This window comes from Dermacentor variabilis, chromosome 1 (genome assembly GCF_050947875.1).
Source record: "Dermacentor variabilis isolate Ectoservices chromosome 1, ASM5094787v1, whole genome shotgun sequence".
NCBI lineage: Eukaryota > Metazoa > Arthropoda > Arachnida > Ixodida > Ixodidae > Dermacentor > Dermacentor variabilis.
The window spans coordinates 267453626-267476266 of NC_134568.1; the positions used below are offsets into that span (position 1 = coordinate 267453626).

The following is a 22641-nucleotide window of genomic DNA, read 5'->3' on the forward strand; positions in this document are numbered from 1 at the left end:
AGCAATCTCCTTACACCTTCACAGCAATAGAGTAGCATTGTAGCAAACATTATAGCAAACATAGTAAAACAAATGAAGTGTTGATGCGGTTTTCTTGTGCTGTATCAAAAAAAAAAAAAAAAGTAAATGAACTTGGTTTTAAGAAAAAGGTGCCATAATCAGGAGCTACAGTAGATGCAAATTCAGGTACAAAAATGCCCCACATCTGCTCTTCATCCCTATGCACTCCAGAAAACAGTTCCCTTATTGCTCACACAGGCTCAAAGAAGTGCAAGAGAGATTCAGCTGTCAATTATAAATGTGCAGTATGCTTTAGTTGCACACTACACAAAGAACAGCCAGGACTGACAGGTGTGGTAGTGAAAAAGACGCCTGACTATACAAATGCATGTGCAGTAGCAAACACGGTGGACATTGCAATGGTCAGACAAGGGGTTATCCAGACATCACTTCCAAAAATCTTCCATGCTGCCCTCTCCCCCTCTCCCTGTAGAAGAGCAAGGTCATACACTGCTGCTGAGAAGAGGCACCAGTGAAGACAAGCTAATTCCTCCTCTCCGTTGAGATCTATGTTATTGCCAGCACTCCAGAACCTGACTAGGGCAAAAGTGAGAAAGGTGTATTGGAAGGATGGAGTAGAGGGGAAAGTCAACAAAGACAAATGGCTGATGCATGCCTACAAATTCACATTGAGGTTTGTTTGTCCCTGCATGTTGTAAGGACTGGCTGGCTAGTTTGTTGAGCATAATATGGAAATGGCCAAAACTAAGAGTATGACAAATAGGTGATGGACAGTGGTGCTGACTTAAAATGTTTGTATTTATTCTACTGAAGGAACAATATGCTTGCAACACAGCCAACAAAAGAGGAGGTAAAGCGATCTACATAGGCCTATGCCGTCGTGCCTTCTACTTATCTGCTAGCTCTCACAAAAGTACCTCTTGCTTGCTATAAACAATTCTCGTTTGCTTAAGGGGATACTAAAGAGAAAAATAATTTGAGCTGTATTAATCAGTTATCTTTTTACAATACAAAAAAAGCCACTCTTATGAGAGGAAGCTTGGTAAGTGCGAAAAGATGCAAAAACGAAAGACTGGTAGTGATGCCTCATTGAAGTTCCTGCACCAGCTTGCCAGAACGTCATTTTTGATGGCAACTGCTTGGGCCTAGTTAATTTTTCATCGCTTATGGTGGACTACATTGTATTCTAAAAGACTCAAAGACTGAACTTGGCAAGTTTCAAGTACTTTTACTGAGCCATAACAGTCCAAAATAGGAAAAAATAGTTTGAAATCGATTATGTCACAATGTTGCACTGGCACTATGGTTTTGGAGTAAAATTCGAAAAATAAACTTTGACTTTTATTTTCTCTTCTGATAATCAACCTATTACCACAAAAATAACGAATATAGAGGTTTGAAATAATACTTTGTCACTCTGAAATGATTTAGCGTTTCTCTTTAGTGTCACTTTAAAAAAGCAATGGACAGCTTGCTAATGATTTTGTCCTTCAACTCGAGAATACACCTTGGTTCCAAAGTAAACTATTTTTCTATCGCCATATCCAAGGAGCAATTTGCAGTTTGAAGTTCAGGTACGTAGCCACAATTGCGGCAGTGCAGCCTGAGGTGTTCCGATAGCAGTGGTGGGATTGCAATGAAGTAGCACTTCCTCCTTCCCCCCAACTTTTATTCTGGGTAACGAAGCACACTCTCCCTTTAACTGGCAACAAATCACTACGAGAAAAAAAGTATTGTTAAATGGACGATAGATGCAAACAGACAAACGTACAGAAAGGACAGACAATTCAAGTCTGTCATCCATTTTAGCAATGTTTTACTAACTTAGCCCAGCAAGAAGTAGACCAGCAGTTGTCTGCAATGGCTGCCTTCACAACTAGAGAACGCAGCTGTGCTTTTTTTCTGATGTGGAACACTTAAATAAAGCTGTTAAATACAGACACCAGCTGTGTCCACAGCTAGGCTACATGGTTATGCGGACAGTACCAGCAAAAAAAAAGTAACTAATTAGACATTGCTTAAAATGTACTAATTAGCATTTTAATTAGTCCTTTTAGGCCACATGTTGCAGTTATGAAATTGAAGCCAAGCAGCAGTGGTAATGTCCTCTTAGCAGAAATCCTAAGACTAGCATCTCTTTCAAGGTAACCATCCTTGGAATATGCTACAAAATACATCAGCATTCCATTCGTTTCTGAAAAACCATCCTCTAGCAGTTCGTAACAATCTTAACTAAACTGCCAATGCATTTTTTAGCAGATTTGACTTCAGTACTGTACTGCTTCTTGCATGCATTTTAAAGTGAAGAAATATAACATAATCAGCATATTTTAGGTAATTAGCCATATTATTCCTGAAATTTTCTTTGCTGCTAATGCCTGCTGCTTATGGCTGTCAGAAAACTTACCAAAATATACCTTATATTTGAATCAACTACTGACAATTATGACAACATTTTCTAACCTAACAGTGAGGTTTCTGGTGTATTAAGGTACGTCATCACATTTGCAAATGTATACACCCCCCCCCCCCCTCTGAATAAAATCAATTTACAGCATTTTAAGCACCACAAGACATTGAAAAACATGTTGCATAAAGAATTGTGTAATGTTTATACATTTTTTATTCAGAATCTATAGGCAATTTTTGAACTTGGCGAACAAGTGCATGGTGGCTAAAAAATATAATTTTCTACACTTTATTTACGTAAACACACTACAAATAGATGTTTCAATAAACCTTTGTATGCTCCTTCCTTACCATGCTATGTAATAGATAACTGAAACACTAACATTTAAGGTGTACGATTTTGATTTAAAATTTTCTAAAAATGGTAGTTTCTTTTTAGTGTGCAAATGATGATGTGCTTCGACTCAACATAGCATTCACAAATGGTTATCCGTCCACAGAGAATGAACCACTGATCCCTACTGCGATAACTGGTTGAAAGATCGTGTCACCATTGCTTGAGTGCCTTATGTGTTGCAAAGATGGTTTGCAGCATCGAATAGACACAATTCATTGCATTCCAGTGACATTTCATGGCATCCATAAAAACAGTGGCAAGTCTTGGATTTATCCTCTTCTTAAACAGCTCTAGCCGAAGTTTCCTTCATGTTATAGAAAGGCGAGAGTTTTTTGCCATTGTCTTCTTGCCTGTATCATCAGCTTCACCTCCATGTATTTATCAACTTTTTTCTCGCCTTCTTAAATCCTGATCCCTTGCCCCCTCCCTAAGCCGAGTAGCATGTCAGCAGTCATACGCATGCCAGCAAAAGTTGTTTTCAAAAAGAGCTGCTCTCTGCTGCTTTGCACTCTCGCAAGGCCCACCATCGAACTGTGCAGTACTGCGATTAGCGATGCACGTCGCGATATCACTGGCTATGGTGCAGCACATTAAAGTTGACCTGCATGAGGAAACAACAGAAACAAGCAGCATGCTTAACAAGGAAAAAAAAAAAAGAACAGTAAGAACTAGTGATACGTCCAATGTAAGTGGGAGCATGTTATTCACACCAACAGTTGTCAGAAATTGAGGAATTAGCTTTTTAATTTGCAACATGCATTTTGCCATTGTAGAATAAAGACAGTCAATGCTCAAGGCATGTCCACATGGCGGGTATACCAATACTTGCAGCAGTTCAATACGTCAGTATGCAAATATTTGTGGAATGCATTGTCATTTCACATACTATCTGGGAGAGAGTCACTAATGAGAGCTGAAGAGCTTACCCGACATGCCTTGTACGCTACCCCAGGTGATTAGGGTGAAAGAAAACAAATGAATAAAAAAAATGCACACACAACTGTAATGCCTTACACTGCCCTGTGGGGCAAAACAGTGTGGAACACCAATGCATACTGCAAAAATTTTCGGGACCAAATCTTTAAAACTGGTCTTTGATTAAAGAGACCAGCCGAAGTAGTTTGTAAGACTGCTGTACGCAATAGTAGCATTAAGCCTGCAGCGGATCCGAATGTTTGAAGTGTTAAGTTTTTGGCAACATCTGCAAGTACTGTCCATCAAGAGACAACCAAACAAAACAATGCTTATCTAGAATTCCCCCCCCCCCCCGAAGAAAGTACAGTATGTATTATGTTTAGAGAGCGAGAGAACTTTATTTACACACACAGAAATGTTGCCCCTGAAGGCGGTGAGTCGCCAGTGCTTGAGGGACCTAGTCCAGGGCCCTACTGAGCCTTGCCATCCTCTCTGCCCTTTCGACCAGCCTAAGCTGGTCTTCAAGGGCCAGGCTGGAGGGCAGTGCCTCCCATTGTTCCCTTCTATTGTTCATGAGATATTCTTAATTGTGTAATGTACACTCCCACATGATGTGGAACAGAGTTGGTGTGGTCCCACGCCATGGGCATATACCTCTGCAAGCTGTGGGGTAGAATACATGTAGCCTGTGTCAGCTTGTGTTTGTCTGGAGTCTGCGTAGCGATGCAGACTCCATCGCTGTAAAACTTATGTAGTGGTGCATCCTGATCAGTAAGCCGTCATTGGCTCTTTCCGATAAACAATTGAAATTTTTGCACATGCAATGATATCAATGTATAAAATTTTCGCTTTGATTGTGCAACATGTTCACTTGGCTGTGACTCATGATGGCTGAGTGTGCAAGTACAACCTGGTTTTTTATTTTAAAACATTGTTGGAAATTAGTGCAGTGCATGTCCTTGTGTCCTCTTTCGTCCCTTGTTTTAATCACAGCTGCAAATTTATAAACTGTGCAAGATGAAGCAGCACATAGATGCCCAACCCAAAGCATTGTTCTTGGTCTTACAGAATACTTCTCATACAAAGCTGCAACCCAAGTTAAAAGGGAGGGACCTGCAAAAGACTTAGTGGAGGTTATGAAGCAAGCCCACTGCCAATATCTTGCAAACGCTTCTCAAATTCATAATTGAGGGTGAACTTTACCACAAATGCAGAATCTGTCTGAAACCTGCTGTATGCAATGAGGGCTGTGCCTGCATCCCTATTTAAAGAAACATATGAACAAGCTCATTAAGGTGACACTTTTTTGATGACTTGGTTCATATTGAACCGCTAAGGAAGATTAAAAGTATCAGCCCCGTTTACTGTTGATGCACTGAGAAAAAAGCTCTCCGCATAAAATGAAAGTGGTGGTGCAACATCGTTATCAGCCAGGTTTAGCTTAGTGCCACTTATGCTCCACTCGCATTTAACGCACTGCGATGCTGCAGGGAACTACGTACATTTATTTGGCAAGTCTTTCTTGCCAAGGCACGAGAGACACACGATTAGCTTGGTTGCAAAACCACAGAAGTCAAGCAGACTTGCTCAGACGCTGTGCCTATTTGGCTTGCAAGCGGAGCAAGGGAAGTGATCTTTGTTCCTCTGATGGCACAAGTGTCATGCACTAGCACACGAGTGTTCCCACTAAGCAGTTGTGTGGAAGTAGCTAGCATATGCCAATCTGAGCAGACCAGCCAGTTCGCTCAACTAAAACACAGTTACAAAATTTGACACCTACATCAACAATCTCTTGCAAAAACACAGATTCTAGAACTTTGCTTCCTTGTGTAGTGCAAAGTGGAGCCAAGATGTAATGCTACACAAGCACACAGGGGAAGGAATACCGATACATTGGGCCACATTTTCTTGACAATTCACCACTTATTCACTTCCTCTACATAGAATCTGCAAATGATCACTGCTGGGCAAGCTGAAGTACTAGTTCCAGACTTGCCTTTCATTACACTGGCATTTCCTTGAGAAGCAAGTCCTTGCAGGTCTGCACTTAAACAACAGTCAATAATTGATAGATTACTGCCCATTTATTTAGTGGACATTGTCCAACCCAGTAATTACACCGTGAACAAATCCTCAATTCCTCGATAATGCAACAAATAATTGCACCACCTTTTAATGTGTTTAGTGCAAAATGCATGCCAAGTGCACCATGGCCAGATTATTACAGAAGGAAATCTGGCCCTTCAATCACTGCGCCACCTTATGGGGCATAGTAAAAATTTTTATACAAATTGGCATGGTTTCATAAAGGACATCAATTTTTTCGGTGGTTCAGTTGTGTTGCTTTGTGCCCCGAAAACAATATAGACAAGTGTCAATATAATAGCAATGTCCAGTGCAATAATTGCAACGTATGTCACTAAATCTAAATATTTGGTAACAATCATCATGCATCACTATTTTTCATATTCTTAACAGATTTGTTTGCAATGCTCCGAAAACTACCGAATGGTAGGAATTGTAGAGTATCAAGAAGGGCAACATAGCGGTCCGACAGGCAGTATTTGAAGCCAGGTGTAAACTAGGAAATCCCTGTACTGCCCATCATTCCTATGCTGGCTGGACCACTGATATGTACTATGTTTTGCTGGATGCCGCTTCGCTGCTTGCCAAGCTGGTGCACAGGTGAAGCCAGCAGAAATGCGGTTTGCGGCAGCTTGCCCCAGAAGCAAGACGTGCTGCACTTCGCAGTGCAATTGGTCAAATATTGTAGCTGTAACAGCTTTTCGTTTTGTTCGCTTCATGCCTGGTAAGGCCTTTTACAATAATCTGAACCCATACGGAGATATTTTTCCTACATAAAGCGTTTTCTCAATCACTAGTGTTTCCAGTATGCCACTCATGTTAGTGACGCTGTCAGTGTGACGATGGCAAATTCTTGATGTACGCCAAAAGTGTCACTGCAACGTGCCGAAGCCTCGACATCCTGGACAATGCAGCTTGCTTCCAGTGGCTTCAGTCACTGGCACTCGATGCACTATCCAGCCCCCTAAAGTAGAGATAAGCGGGCTGAACAGTTATACCAGCACCAGATTTCCCTAATATTCCTTGCAACACAGCTTATAGTCTCAGACTAATTGGAATTGTGCTGATGCGATACCTGCACCACTGATAATTGCACCTACGCCATGACCATGCCACTGAAATTAGTCCGTTGAGCATACAATGGCACAAGAGGTGGTAAGAGAGGAATGCCCCTGTGTTCACATGGAAACAGCAGAGGACCAAGCCTAAGCTGCATCAAATGCAAAGAAGAGCTGAATGAAGGATGGAAGGGTCAATGGGGTGGCAAACAGCCAATTCTGACAGACATTGTTCATACTTAAACTGCGGCACCGGCCTACTGGTTTGCAACAGGGTCCAACCTGAAATTTTTTTGTTCCAATCCAGCAAAAAAAGCAAAAGAGTTCAGTTCCGGTTCAATGCCTGAGTGAAAGCTGCACAATTTAAATCTGTTCATGATAGTTTGTGAAACGGAACAGTTGAAGGTAAACAGCATAGATTTCTTTTGTACAACAACTCAATAGTGCTAAGCAGCATGGAAAAGAGTGGGGGGAAAAATAAAGTGCATGTTGCATACACAAGAGAGGTCGCATGCTATTAGAATAGCAAATTGGGCAAGCTTAAATGATCTGTACTGCAACAGCGCCACTTGCAACAGGGCCGAGCAAAGAGAACACAGCACAAATCCTGTTATTGTTGCTCATCACTGTTGTAAGCGGTACTGGTGTATTACAGAGGTAACATGGTTGAGCCACAAGTGCAAACAATGCATGGATGAAAAGCTCCAGAGAAGGTGGCCAGCCTGATCTGAAAAGAGCTTTTTGATTTGGTTGTGGAGTGGGGGGAAGAACATACTAGTTGAATACCCTGGTTTGCAATACCACCTGCCCAGCACCTTCAATTTCTAAACTGCACTGCACTTACATACGGTATTTTTCAAAGCCCATGTTTACACGTTTACAAAGGAATGTTGCTGCACTAGTGGCATTGCTTGTGCATGTTGCTCGCTTTGCCAGGCTGCAATAAAATGCGGCCTTTTCTCTAGTTTCCATGTTCTGAATATCTTGTGTGCAAGCTGTGCTAACAAAGCATGGTGCCTATCAGAATGTTAAGAAACCCAGCACCTTTAAATAAATACTAGGCTGGAGCAGTAGCACAGGCACACGGGTTTAGAGTTCATGCACTACAGAAGCTTGAGGTGGAATGCACTCGATACGTCCAAGTCATGATGATGTGTCTTGTTTATTCTTTTGAAACATTTTTTGATGAGCGTTCCCAGCAAAATGTAGTTACAGTGCATAGTTATGAATGCCTTTGCTGGGAGTTTTAAGTAACACAACTGATTTTTACACACAGTGGCAACATGTACTGTAAACTCACATTCGTGTGACTAGGATGACTTGACATAAATGGAAACCACAAGATGTACTTAATATATACATCAGAAGTTCTCGCAAAGCAGCCTAAACCTGGCTGCTATGCCATTTCGCATTCACCTTGTATTTAAACAACATGACCAGGTAGGTGCCCATAAATAGGAGTCACCACTTTCACGTCATAACCGTGAGCAGTGAATGCCCCTCTGGGCATCAAAGCCACAGTGCAAAGTGAATTGCCTGGTAAAAGGAAACTTGCCACCACAAACAATTGTGAGGCAAACAAACACTGCATGTGAGCAGCTTGGTAGGCAGTATCCTATTGGCACACCATGGAACATGGACTAGTTCCTTTTAACAACTGCCACCATCCACTTGCAATGGAGAGCGATCTCCACAGCTGAGAGAGCACAATGTGACACTGCCAAGAGATGGCACACTTTTCACAAAACATAGGACATCCAATGAGAGCCCACTCAAGAACTTGAAATGAAACGTGGAGACTTAAAAGGAAAGAGCAGTACAGTGTCCATTTCTTGAGAAACATTGTCCAAGGCCTTCATGAAGCACCAAGTTTTGAGCACTTCACAACAAACTTGTATAAACAGCCAGTAAGCACAAAAAAAACTACACTGAAATTTAAAAAAAAATCTTCATATATATATCTTTCAAGGACACAGTACTCCTCAATGTCACAGCACTTTGTGGATAGAATTTAAAAAATCCTAGAAACTGTATAGCAGTAGATCAGGAACGAAAAGTTCTTGTCAGCACTGAACAAAAAGCTGCAGTTCTAGTGCAAGGTACAGAAAAAAAAATCCAAACATAATCCCTCAAACCACTGAGTGACCTGCTTTCGTTTTGAACATTGTACATTATTAGTAAAGAAACGGTAGAGGATTGGTTAAAAACATGTACACGATCTACATCAGAACATTAACATGATTATGTACAGAGTCACGAGCACTGTTTTCATGAAACTAAAAAATATACATGGCAATATATTTGTAGATGTGTATACTGTCATCGCTATATACAGACAAAACCACAATAATGACATCCACAAATAAGAATAAATACAATTCGTTGAAAAATCTCTGTACTATAACTTGACCACTCATTCATAATCACACACATGCACAGGGGGGGGGGGAGGAAATAAAGGAGGAAAGAGGGAACTAATCCAGCATAGATGCTTACTTAGCCAAACTAAAAGTAGCAGCCCAGCATTAGGCTGCACTTGCATAAATGCAATTTTTTTTTTGTGCAATATTACATTTCAACTTTATCGAATTTTTACTTTTTTTTCTTTTTTTCTTCTTTTAGCATACATACAAGACAAACTCATACATTCCTAAAAAAAAGTTAATAAATAACTTCATTCAACATAAAAACAAGTCTGTAGCAAAGAGAAAGAAAAAGCCCACAGACAGGTGAAACCAATGGTGCACAGATGGCACAACCGAGCAAGGTCCCAGAGTCAGTGGCTGACTGCCACCAGCCACAGCAGTCTACGCAGTACATGGCACTACCTGAAGGAGGCCACTGTGTACACGTCCCGGTGCACAAGGCCCTGTGCCACCAGCACCGTCTCACGGGCAGGCCGACTCAAGTTGCGCTGTCGCCGCCGGGCACTGCTGTTTGAAAAGCCCCGACAGCTGCTGTGCTGCTCGGCTGCCTCAGGAGTGCCAGTCGAGAACTTGCGCTGCTTAGGGAAGAAGGTGCGGCTGGTAGCCAGTTGGCAACCATCAACCAGCTGCCCGCCAGCTTCACAAGGTGCTTCAGAGTCCTGGGTCCACACAGCAGCCACGCCATTGGTGCACGTCCCTTGACTCCTGGCAAGTGCTTCACCACTCACGCTGTCACTGCCTACGCTTGACCCCGAGCTGTGCTGAGGACTACCACCAAATTGTACACTGGAAGATGTTGAGCTGCTGTCGGCCTCATTGGTGCCACCCATCCTGCACAAAAATGTTTGCCCACCACTGTTTACTGCAAAACATAAAAGCTTGAATCATTGCAAAGGCACTATTTCACACATGCCTTTAAGGGCCAAATGAAATAAGGCACTAGAAAGGACTAAAGATTATTTTCCAGAAGGGACAGAACATTAAACTTTGCACTGCAGGCTGCCCTTGCAGACCCATACCAGAGTTCAATGCATTGATGCAAGTCACATAGGAATATTAGCACTGCCACTGCAACACAAGTTCATAAGATTGGGTTGTCCAGCCCATGCTCTTATTTGAAAAGTGAAAGGCAGATTTTACTTCCTGTGGCTTTGTATTCATTTACTCGTGACAGCAGTTACTCTTCCAACTCCAAACACTTCAAACCTTGTGTAAACTTTTTGAACTATTAAACAGTAGCATGACAATGACAGTGGTACAATGGCAACAATGTCAATGCCACTTCATCTTGTGAAGAATGTGTTGGATCTGAATGAACAATGGGAAATGCTGCTGTACTGAAAACAACATACTGTAAAGAAGTGTTGCATCGCACACCGGTTATGCTGCACAAGCATATTGTATTGAGTGCTGCCGCCTCCAAAATGCATACAGACACCACCACTCTGAGTCAGCATCGTGGACACTACAAACCCCACATTAAATTCCAAGCCGAAACATTGCATCATAAGCTCAGTGGTTGGCATGCCTGTACTCCACTTCATACCTGGCAGGCAATGCTGCAGAAGCTATACAAGTAGTGCAGTCATAGAAGTCTTACTCCATGTATTTTGAAGAGCAGTTTTTAATCTGCAAAGCTTTCTCAGTGTGTCTACCAAGTTGACATTTCCAAATTCCCAGAGTTTTCCAGGTTTTCCCTGAGTATCTTTGCAAAACTCCCCGAGTGACAGAACTTTGTTTTATGTCAAGACGGGCTGACCCCATGTCACCTGACGCTGTCACTCTCTACAAATAAAAAAAAAACTAAATCCAGTTTGACTAGCAAGGAGCAGTGTTTATTTTATTCAAGAAGTAAACAGAAGGAAGGGTTTGGCAATACGCATAGCGAATAAAATGGTAATACCCACTGCAAATGGAGTCTAACATTCTCAAATTTGAAAGAGGAGATGCATGCAGAAACATGTCTTCGAATGAGCTAGTTCTCTCAACTGATATCAAGCTCATTGGTATGAGGCCCGAACTTTGTCACAAGTGAGATCCTCTTGTAACAGCTGGTAGATCAACCTCAACTGTCCTGACACTCTCAGCCCGTGCACGACACCTCCGTGTTGAGTTTCAGTGCTTTAAGGAATTCATTTTGGTTTGGATGAGGGACACAATGGCGTATGCCAACGCTATTTTTTAAGCTCAAGCTCCTTCAAAGAAGTGGCGGCAGACTTCCTTTCCCGTTCATTACTCAATGTGTAGGTCCTTTGTGTTCTTGTCTGCCTTCCACTGCACATTCACTACATGGACCATTTGAAGCATCCTCTTGAGAGTTTTACAGTCAAAGTCCAATTTTTCGGACTCCCTAGGGACTGTGAAACGTCCGAAAATCGGGCAGTTAAAAAAAATGGAGGCATATCTTTTACTGCCCTTAAAAGGCCCCTCACCAGGTCTGGTCATTTTGAGCTGATAAGCGCAGAGCATACAATGTGCAATAACGATCGTAATGCTTTGCAGACACATCGCTACGTGCTGCGGAAAGACCAGAAATTTCAAACCGAATGCTGTTTGCCCTTCTACAAGCGGCCGCTGCGCTCCAAGCCGGAGGATGGTGTACATGAGGTAGTGCATCTACCTACACGTGTGTATGTGCGTGCGTGACGTCACTCGCGGTGACATGTGACAGAATTATTCAAGGCAACATCTAGGGAAAACAGGGGGAAGGCAGGAGATGGAAATTCAAGACTATGAGCAAAATCAGAACAAGGTGAAAGCAGGAGTCAACGTTTCGACAAGTGGACTTTTCTTCAAGGCCACGGATTCAAGGCAACATGTTATTTGTGTAATATGTTGCTTGAATAGACAAGTTAAAGCTTAGAGAATAAAACACACAAACCGAATGCCTGCATGTTTTTTTGTTTTACTTCATACCACAGCAAGAGAGGTTCCAGAGCGCGATTGTTCTGTCGTGTAGCACGACAGAGCACAATCGTGTGTAGTCATGTATAGTCATGCTATAATTTGTGTAGCACTGACTTACACCGCTAGTCAGGTGTCCTCGTGCACCAGCGCACAAAATCGTGCACTGCGTAAAACGAGACAATCACAACAGCTCGCACACGACTTCGTCAGCAGAAGTGCGCCACACCGCAAAAAAGCGAGGAGGGAAAAAAATGACGGCAGGGCCCCTGCCGTATGCATCACGCAATCCTTGAGCTCGGGTATGGGAGAAGGCAGGGAAGGAATTTCACTAGCAGAGGCTGGACGGGGCAAGTGGAGAGAGCCTCTATATTTGCAGTGAAGCTCACCTTCTGAAATCATGGGTTCGCGGCACTGAAATATTTCTATCTCGGCTATTAATGAGCAGATTGGAAAATTTTTTGCAGCAGAACGCTCCCTACAGGACACGTAACAATTTCCAGCGTATAAACGAAGTTTGCTGAGTGGCCTGGTCAGGGGCCCTTTGAGGACTCAAATCACCACAGGCACTATTTAAAGATCTGAAGGCCTGCCAGTACACTTATTGAGCATATCGATGCTCACACTGACAGGACATGAAGGTGCAGACATGCACAACTAAGGAATACATACTGTATCCCGTGACAATTGCCTCTTCCCACGCTTGTTATGCTTCACTGCAAATACTTTTGCTTATGCTTCACAGCGTAACATTGCTGTACAGAGGAGATGCTGACTTTCGGCGACTGGCATCATGCAACGCGTCGTGCTTTCCGAGCTTCGAAGCCACTCGCAAGGATCACAAAGGCAGAGCCATTCCGAACTTCGAAGCCACTCGCAAGGATCACAAAGGCAGAGCCAGTACCACTGCTGACAGCGGCGAATTCGTTGAAAGAAAAACATGATACCGAACGACAAGAAGCTTAATAATGAACGTCGAAGCAGCTAGGCCTAGTGTTGCTGCAGTGGTGGCTACGGCTGCCAGCGCATGTGCATGTGAGTGCCGATTTGACGCAGTGAGGTAATTCAAAATGGCCGCAGTGGTGGCTTTGATTAATGCCGTTTCGTACCTATGGTCACCTCAAACAGTCTGCAAAATCTCATGGCAAAGGGTTCTTATGTCCGAAATTTCAGACGTTCTTATACATTGACCCTAGGGGTTACATGATGGTGCTGCGAAGGTGTCCGAATTATTGGGCGTTCGGAGAGTCTGTGGTCGTTGATTGTACACTGGCAACTCCTCCAGCCGACGACACTGTGTCAAAGACCATTCGTTACGATTCCTCCGTTACTCGAGTCAGCATTACTGTGACTTTCGTTCTCTTTCAGTAAGATTACAGCGAATTTTCCCCGATAGATGCACAAATTCCCGGTTTTCTCAGTTGGTAGACACCGTTTTTGTGGAGTAATGACTTCACATACTATACGACGTATGGACATAAGGTTGCATCAAATTACGTGTTATTTGTGCACCTTTGTGCTTTCAGTATCAGACGTACCGTGTTCTTGTCACAAATGGAAGTTGTGAACTGTGGCCGCTGGTTGCATGAATATCCCTCCACTCATTTGGTGGTAAATACACCAGAGCACCGCTGCTCCATTCTTCGTTACTGAGCTTTCCCGTTTTCGCGGTTCCGACCTAAAGCCCATTGATTCCTATGTATTATATCTCCATTTGATACGTCGCCATTATGCAACACTCGCACCTCTTACATTCCATTTGAATGTGGCGGTCACGTAAATTCAGTAGTGCAGAGGGAAATTTGGAAGTACCAAATTCCGAAAGTATACGATCGCCAGTCCCGATAAGGAGGCTACAGTGCAGTTGTTTATGGCAGTTCCCTACAGTCCGCTTTGCTGCAATACAGCCGTCTTATGCGGTGAAGCACATTAAGAATGGAACGTGGCTGATGTCATAGAACACAGGACATGTCCTGTATTTATACTCTCAAACAGAGCTGTTCCTTATGTTGCTGTGGTGATATTGGGCCTTCCTTTGCCTTTATATTTTTCCAGCTGTTAAGTGGGCTTTCTTTTTGCGGTCCCTTGAAAAACACAGATGGGGTCCTACTGTAGTTTCAGACTTGCAACGCCTTCCATTTTATAAGTACATAGTACGAGATATTAATAAAGGGAAAATGAGACATCCACCCATTCGTAGCAATTGTTACAAAGGAAACCCACATGGGTTCCTCGAAAGAAAAGCCTCTCAGTTGAAGAAAAATTTGTCCTGGTCCGGGACTCGAACCTGGGACCACACCTTTCCAGGGCAAATGCTCTGCCATCTGAGCTAACTAGGCAGCTAGCAGATGGCAGGGCGAAGTCGAATTCGAGATGACATGGCAAAGTTGACGTAATAGTTCTGGGGTTTCCGCAGAACTATTACGTCAAAGTATGAGATATTGTTACCATGAATCACATGGTAAATACTATATAGCAGACTCGTTAATTCAATCATGACCTTAGGTCACGGACAGCAACTGTACGTTTCTATGGGCCAAAACTTGTTACTTTAAACCTAAAATTTGCCCTTGCTACATAATTGCAACTCGACTGGTCTCCACGAACACTGCCAGCCCAAATGGGGTCAATGGTGACCTGCTTGATTATTATCTCCATAGAATTGATGCAAAATGGCGACTGAAATTTCAGATGCTGAACAGCGTCATTCAATTTTTCAGACTAGTGCACTATGTAGCAACATGGAGGCCATGAACAAAGTTTGTGTGGCTAATACGGCCACTGCGAAGAGTTTCACAGACTTCGCACCAAACCACAACTTCAGTCGCAGACTTCCGCCAAAGAGGCAGTGGTTAGGCCTAGCAGGTTGAAGTGGCGGTAGGAAAGCCGTAGCTGAATTCTCGCCCTTAATATGCTTATACCTGCCGACTACATTGAAGATTAGGCGTGAGGTGCATGGCCGATTGGGGAAACAACCATGAACATGTGTGCGTTAGACGGAACAGCATAAGCGCGCGTCTGGGAATTTAGCTCTAGACTGACTTTGCACAGCACAGTTCAAATTGACAACGCTTGCATAGCAAAGGTCACGTGAGCTGTACTGGCTGCTCCATTCAGTCACTCTGAACTGTCGATCTGCAGCAATGATAGTTTTGGTGGTTTTGGCAGCCAAAACCACTCTGTACTTACTATCGTACAGCTCAGATACGGGCGTAGTATGCCATTTGCAATTCTGCACTGTGCGTACAGCTGTGCAAATTGAGAACGCACTGCCATTTGTCAAATTTGTAGTTACATCCTATGGAAAGTAGCGCCACCTAATGCTTAGGTGTTGTCCAAAACACGACAGCCATGATTTTTCTGGCTCCTAGAATCACATCCGGTGCATGCAGCCACGAAGAGCATGCCCTTTGAGATCTGCCATTGCTGGGTCGTGGATTTGGCCACCGCCTAGTCAAAGCTTTCGAGATGGGGAGTCCTGTTGCAGCAGCCAAGTTTGCAAGTTAACCAGGAGCCGTACTCTGTAACGGTTCGCTCTGGCTGTTACGTCTCAGTTACGTCACTCGGAGAAAGAATGGAACATCATGCCGCAAGGGAGACCAATGAATGAGCGGCGTTCTGCCACAAGGTCACGTCATAATTTTTGTTTCTACTTTGGGAGGGAGGATGCTATAGTATCTGAAGGATGTTGCTAGTTTGGTAAAAAATATTGGTTTGTATACAACACTTACACATTTAATTTCCAGTAATAACTAAGCTTCCGACACAGACAGCTGACGGTTCAAAGAGACACTAAAGTTACTATGAAGTGAAGTTAAAGTGATAAATCAATGCTCTAGAATGTCTAAGGCGTCAATATAATCGCGAACAGAGCTTTAGTAACAGAGAAATTGAGGTAATTTGAGACCAATTTGAGACCCTCCAGCGACATTCCGGTACTAGCTAGATGACAAAGGCACTCCTATCATAGTGTCACTAGTGCTCAGCAACTCGTATTAAAAAGATCATTTCATTAGGTTATAAGACGGAAGAAAATGCTACTTGTCTATCTCTGTTCGATTGTAAGAAAAAATATCATTTTGACGTTACCCTTCAGTAGTATGGGCGGTCGAAAGGTTTCATTTTCGCTCGACTCTGCGCCGCGCGCGCTTTGGAGTTTCAGTTGTTTCATTATTGCGTTGTGCTGCGCTGGTTCTGCTGGTTCGCAAAACTTGCATTTGGAACAAGCAGCGAGAATGCCACATCCATGTGATGTCGTGGGATGCGCGAACGGTACGCGAAACTTGGCCAAGGGCAGTTGCAGCAGTGAATCCAACGTTACTTATCACTGTGTGCCAACGAGTGAACCTCTCTGTTCGAAGTGGTTAAGTGCTGTACCTCTGCTACACCGCGTTGGCAAAGAGCCGAAAAATCACAGTGCGCTCGCTGCACTTTCGTCCAGAGGATTACGAGTTCAACGCCGACTTACTGAAGTCGCGTGGAGTGCCTTTCAAAGCAATGCTTTCCCGTAGCGCTGTTCCATCAGTCTTGCCTGCATTCTCTGAAGCGCAAGAACAACTGCAGGTCGAAGACGGGGCGGCGAGTACGGCATTTGGTTTTTACGAAGCAAAAGCTACAAATGTGCGAATACGTACAGCCATGACATACAGTTGCCGTCGTAGTAGTACGCAATGCCGCCGGAAGCGCGAGCCCTCAGCAGCAGGTCACATTCATCAGTGCTTAAATCGCTGAAGTCGAGCACAGCATCGCGAGCCAATGTGTCGTCAGGGTCGTCCATTGCAACGAGCGTCAAACTTGGCGTCATAAAATAAAGAACCAGCTTATCGTCGCGCGCTTTCCCTTCCACTAGCCACTATTGGCGGCGAGGAGTTACGGAGTCGCCATCTGTCGGAAGCGCCTCCCTTGCGTAGTATGAGGGATCATGCGGCGCGCTCCCCATAGGTTTCGCTTACGGCGCTCAATAAAAACACCAGGCGGCAGCCCTCCTGGACATTTATGTAGGTACTTTCAAAACGAGGGAAGTTTTTGACTGTCGATATAATAACCTTGGGCAAACTGAAAGCACAGAAACGTTTAAAGACGCTATCTCTTTACCGAATACGTACAGTGAACGCCACTATGCACGGTCGCCGCGATGGAATCTCCCAAACCGGCTTCTTGCGTGAAAGTTCGGCACTCGCTGAGCGCAAACTATGTGAAATATGTTCTTATAGTGGGTGGTCTATATAACCAAATGGCGCATAACAGAACGAAGCCTCAATGCGCGACACCATCGCATGGGTTCAGGGCGACCGCCTGCTGCATGCATGTCCACGCACCGTGCCGTGAGCTTTAGGCAGCAGCATATGAGCATTTCCCAGTACACTAGCAACCACTGTTGCGTGGACGCTATCAGAACTGTTCAAAAATAATTTCCTTATAGAGACCTCGACGCCTAGGCAACTGATGTGCCGTCGTGACGATTCGATCTTTTTTTTTTTTGTCTGCTACATTCTTGGACATTTCAATATTATTTCTCAAGTTGCGTCGCACTGTATGTTTATCGGTCTTCTCAGCGTGCCATTTCCCTCTGCTTCATTTTCGTAATCCAGTGCATTAATCCATAACACAAACATGACATATGCCGTGCCTTTTTATAATGTGCGTCTTACCGCTCTCTTTCCGTTCCAGTGAACTTGTCAGTATCTAGCATCAACAAGTTCACTGACCAAACAGTCATGACATTAGCCGGGCAGCGGGCGCGGGCGAGTGTCTCGGCGCGCGTTTTCTGCTACTCACTGAACATCGCGCAGTCCCGGCACCGTAGCAAAAATGTTCCTCGCGTCTGTGCTTGCTGCATATACCCGAGTCGCAGCCTATGGCTGTCTGCCGGTTCCAAGTTTCGCCAGCCAAGCTTCACGCAGGTCCTTGCCCTGTGGCTACGTGTGAATAAGGCTGACACCGGGCTCCGTTGCATGCGTCCGGCACTGCGGCACCGAGCAGTAGCCTACCATGCTGCACGCCTCCAAAGGCAGCCACTACCTATTATAGTAGTTTCAGATGTTGTCAAGCAGACACCAAACCCGGTAAAGCCGCACCACTTAATGAGAACCGCGGCGCAGGTGCGACTTTAAACTTTCGTTTTCGGCTCGCTTCGACGCTTCCGAAGCGGCCGCTGTGTCCATGTGATCCCTCATGCCACGTCACGCTGACGGTGGCGCCAGCTTTTCTAGTGGTGGAGCTCGAGGCCAATAGTTCCGCTTCCGCGCTGCTGTCGGCTCTGTCTTGGCTCTGTTCCTGGCCACGCGTTTGCGTTTTGCGCGGAAAAGCCATAGCGCCATCTGCAGGTGCCGATTTACTCACCGACGGCGCAGCGTCACTGAGACCATGACGTCACCACTCCTCAATCGGAGGGTGGGCGATTTGAACTGCGCTAGGGGTACGCGGATGCTTGAGAAAGCATTTTCTCTGGTAATAAGTCTCTTCTTCTCATGAAACAAGAGTTTCGAGGTTTCTGGGATTGTATTTCAACAGTCCACATTGAATTAATATTAACCTTTAGTGTACCTTTAATTTTATCTGTTTTATTTTATTTTTTTGTCACTAGGTGGTGCGGCATGCGTTGAGCAATCAAAACGGTTCTCTGCGTGTAGGCCACGGCTCTAATAGGATTTCGTTTAGCCATGGTTGAGCTTCTTAGGGTGGACAACACAACTTCAAGAATCTTGCCACGGCCAAAGGAACCGTTCTTAACTGCAGCTTTCTCCTGCACTGTGGAAAGAAATCTTGCATCCCTTTTTTTAAATTTCCCTCAACCATAATGACCCCAGCGACGGTGCTAATGATGCAAGTGACTGATGGTTGTGACAACCCAATAGCTTCTACATTCCAGATGCACTTCTGAAAACAACCTCTCGCAAAGAACATGTAGCGCGCATAGCACTTATGTCGCAGTGTCAACACTACTAAAGCTTGTGGTCTAAGATATTCTGGCTCGTAGCAAACCAATCTCACTCTGTTTTTGGACAGCTTAAAATGCCTTTGGAACTCTCCTTCGCTCATGTGGAACACGTCGGGCCGTTGCCTCTCGTCATGTTGTTGTCTTTGGCCAACGTTCACGAGCAACACAGACAAAGAAGCTGCTATCAGTGCCTCTCTTGTCATGCCGGCCAGCACGCGACTCGCAGACCGCCACAGTTGTGCTAACAACACTCGAGATCATGGTCGCGACCGCGCACGACCCTCGAGCAAACCACTTCTCCACGGTTCTGCACGTAGCAGACGACAAACTTGCAGCTAGATGATTGACAACCTTTGCGACAACAAAACTTCTTGTCACGTCCATCCGGGATGACGACAATGAATTGCCGACCAATGACGTTTGCGAGGGTGAACCAGTCCTAAGGTGAACCGTTACGGAATACAACGCCAGTACGCAGCAGGCTGGCTGCTGAACTTATCCCGTCACATTTGCATGGAAAATGTGGGGACTGAAAATTCTACAAATGATCCGATTCTCAACTAACAGAGTTCAAATTTCCAAAGCTTTACTGTACTGCCAAATGAGGCAGTGGTGTATTTTGGGTCTTTTTATCGTCTCTAATTTGATCCGCTGGATAATTCAATCAGTTTTGTCAATCTCATCAAGGTGACATTAACAGAAGTCTACTGCATTTTTCTTTTGCATTGTGACAGAGCAAGTGGAGTGTGGCACTGAAGAATCAGCTGACTGAACAAAGAATACGATTTGGCAGGAAGAGTGCAGAACAGATTCAGGCAGCCATCTTGTTTATGCACCATTGCTGCAGCTTCTTAACCCTATAACTAAACATTTTTAAATTTACGATTCACGAACTGTGCCCCATGACATGTTACTTTTTTTTGGTTGCAAATGCTAGCAGCAAGGTATTTTCAGCCTTAGTGTTGCATGCTATGTTTGAAATGGAGTGTAGCACCTAAATGGACATTGTTGCTTTGGTACGATTTCAACCTACAGTGGCGGTAGCAAGTAAAGTTCTTTTCCGTCATATACAGTCGAATCTTGATATAACGAACCTTGATGTAATAAAATTCCCAATGTAATGAACTATTTTCATTTCCTGATCTTAGTTGGATTGAAAACAGTATTTTCTTTTGCAATTTAACGAAGTAATTTCGTGACATGGTTTTGGTTTAACGAAGTTTTTGGCCATCTCAAGCATGAACTTGGAGTCTGTATAACTAACTAGTTTATCTAACGAAAAGCTTAAAATGTCAGGCGAGGCAAAACTTATTTCAAAAGTCTTCCTGCATTAAAAGTTTGAGCAGCAAATCCGCCGTCAATGCACACGTCAGTAGCCAGGATATACCACTGCGCCATTTGTCGGATTGGTAAACAACTTGCAGATGCAGTGGGCATGCGGCAGCTTGCAGTGGTCCGGACACTCTTCGCGGCAAGTGCAAAGGTACGAGTTGAAATGATTGGTGCCTTCACACACATTTTGTTATTCCCACGTGTCTAGTGTTGGCAGTTACATAATGTGAAGTTTCCAAGACCAAGCGCATGTGACGCCAACAAAACTACAAACCTTACCTAGTGCAGTTTTTTTGCTATTGTCATCAATGTTCTGCCTTTCTGGCGAGAAATACTTTTTCTTTTTTTTTCCGAGGACGAATACCCTTATCTTTTTACACCTTTGGTTTTAATTTGTGGGCACCAGCTGCGGGCACTAAGCGCGGTCAGTTATGGTGTCCAAAGATTTAAGGCACCGCACGACACAAGAAGTCTCTGATGCCGTGAGCCCCTTCGAAGCATTGCTCTTGATGCGATCTACACCGCACACGCTGGCACTCATATTCACGCTATTATGGCCAGCCCTTCTTGAAATTTGTTTATAAGCGCTTACTAACAAGTTACTGTCTACAAGGAATGCTCTGGGAATTTGTGAAGTTGTTTTTAACGCTGGAACTTTCAAACCTCGAATTAATGAAATTTGCATTTTAAGAAAGTTTTTCGCTGCAAATACAACTTCATTATATCAAGGTTAGACTGCAGTTAGCCGCAAAGGCATCATGATATGACATGACAGCAGTGCATACCACAGCATAAAGGAAAGAAGGACTTCGATACTGCATGGGCGGGTAGCTATACCACCTTCGTCACCCACAAGTGGTTGTTTAGGTTGGAAGCAATCCAATAATGATCGTCTTTGATTAAAGTATTTACAGTACTTCCTCAAAAGAGCACAGTAAGAAACTAAGTCAATCTGCTACTTTCACAGAAAAATATATAGCACTGTAGCAGGTACAAATCTGCACTAGTTCAAGGCATTAGCCAGCCCCTTCTGTGAACTCTTCGAGCTTCAATACCTTAACTGTGCTTCAACTACATGTTTCTACAAGGCAGCCAAAGTATATAGGTGAACATCTCAACATTCTACTAGACCAACACATGAAAACTTGTCCAAACAGCATGAACTAGCACTACTAACTCACCTCTTTCCATGGGACCTATTGATGGCTTCCTGCCTTGTGCATTCAGGATCGGGAGGCTGAAGTGCAGAAAGCTCTTCATTGTTGTCCACAGGGAACTTCTCTTGAATCCACTGACGGTACTGGATGACCTCGTCAGTCACTCGAATGATCCTACCCAGTATGCTGCAGCAATAGAAACTATCGATTGGTTGTAGCTACGTGCAAACCACAACATTGAAAGTGCTTGTATGCTTAAGGTGATCCCAAGTTCAAACCTAAGTTTTTTTTTCAAGAAAGCAGTTGTTTTTCGCCCAATTAGATGAGGGATTCATTGGAGAACATCTTGAAGCGAGTATTATGTTCCTGCACTTTCTCTTTAAGATTGTGGGACTTGTAACCCCACCCAGTGTATTTTTTTTTATGTTGACCCTTTGTTGCACAAAAACCAAACACATGCAAACTGCGGTTTCTTTTACTTTTCTATCTTACCAGCATTGGGAAAAAGCCAAGAAAATTGTTTTCTGTGCTTTCAAGTGCTTATTTCACAAGATACAGAATGTCCACTAGAGTGGACAACATGCGCACCAGCTCAGGCGAGTGTACACACTGACAGCTTTCTTTTGGTCCAACAGGCAAACTTTTTGCCACCATATTAACAAATTTACTTCAAAACAAAAGTCTAGACACGGCACACATTACCCTGCCTTATGGTATACGAAAAAAAGCAGTCACTTTTGCCAGTAATGCGCAAGCATACCTTGCTGTGACATTGCCAACAACTTATTTTTGGGGGCGAAGGGGTGACTGGACAGGCAAGTGTTGTGGCATGTTGCTTTATGCCACATATCCCGATTCACAGAAATTCCGGAGTGGGGAGGAGAGGGGTACACGTGCACGGTGTGAACCCCTTTCTCTCTGCCCCACGCCCGTGATATCTTGCACTGTGCACAATTGTATGTTGCATTGCACTTGCCAACCGACATTTCACATATTT

At 44.0% G+C, this 22641-nt stretch overlaps 1 protein-coding gene across 3 annotated transcripts in view; it reads right to left on the minus strand.

Annotated features, from left to right (window-relative positions):
* Positions 1-8028: 8028 nt before the first annotated feature.
* LOC142564268 (terminal nucleotidyltransferase 4B-like) overlaps positions 8029-22641 on the minus strand; it is a 101552-nt gene continuing 86939 nt past the window's right edge. For 2 of the 3 annotated variants that reach the window (XM_075675210.1, XM_075675226.1), the window contains exons 8-9: positions 21669-21845; positions 8029-10142 (exon numbers count right to left, since the gene is read on the minus strand). In XM_075675210.1, the coding sequence (XP_075531325.1) occupies positions 9710-10142; positions 21669-21845 (610 nt within the window). In that variant the 3' untranslated portion in view covers positions 8029-9709. The remainder of the gene's footprint in view (positions 10143-21668; positions 21846-22641) is intronic. The other variant, XM_075675218.1, reaches the window with a different exon arrangement.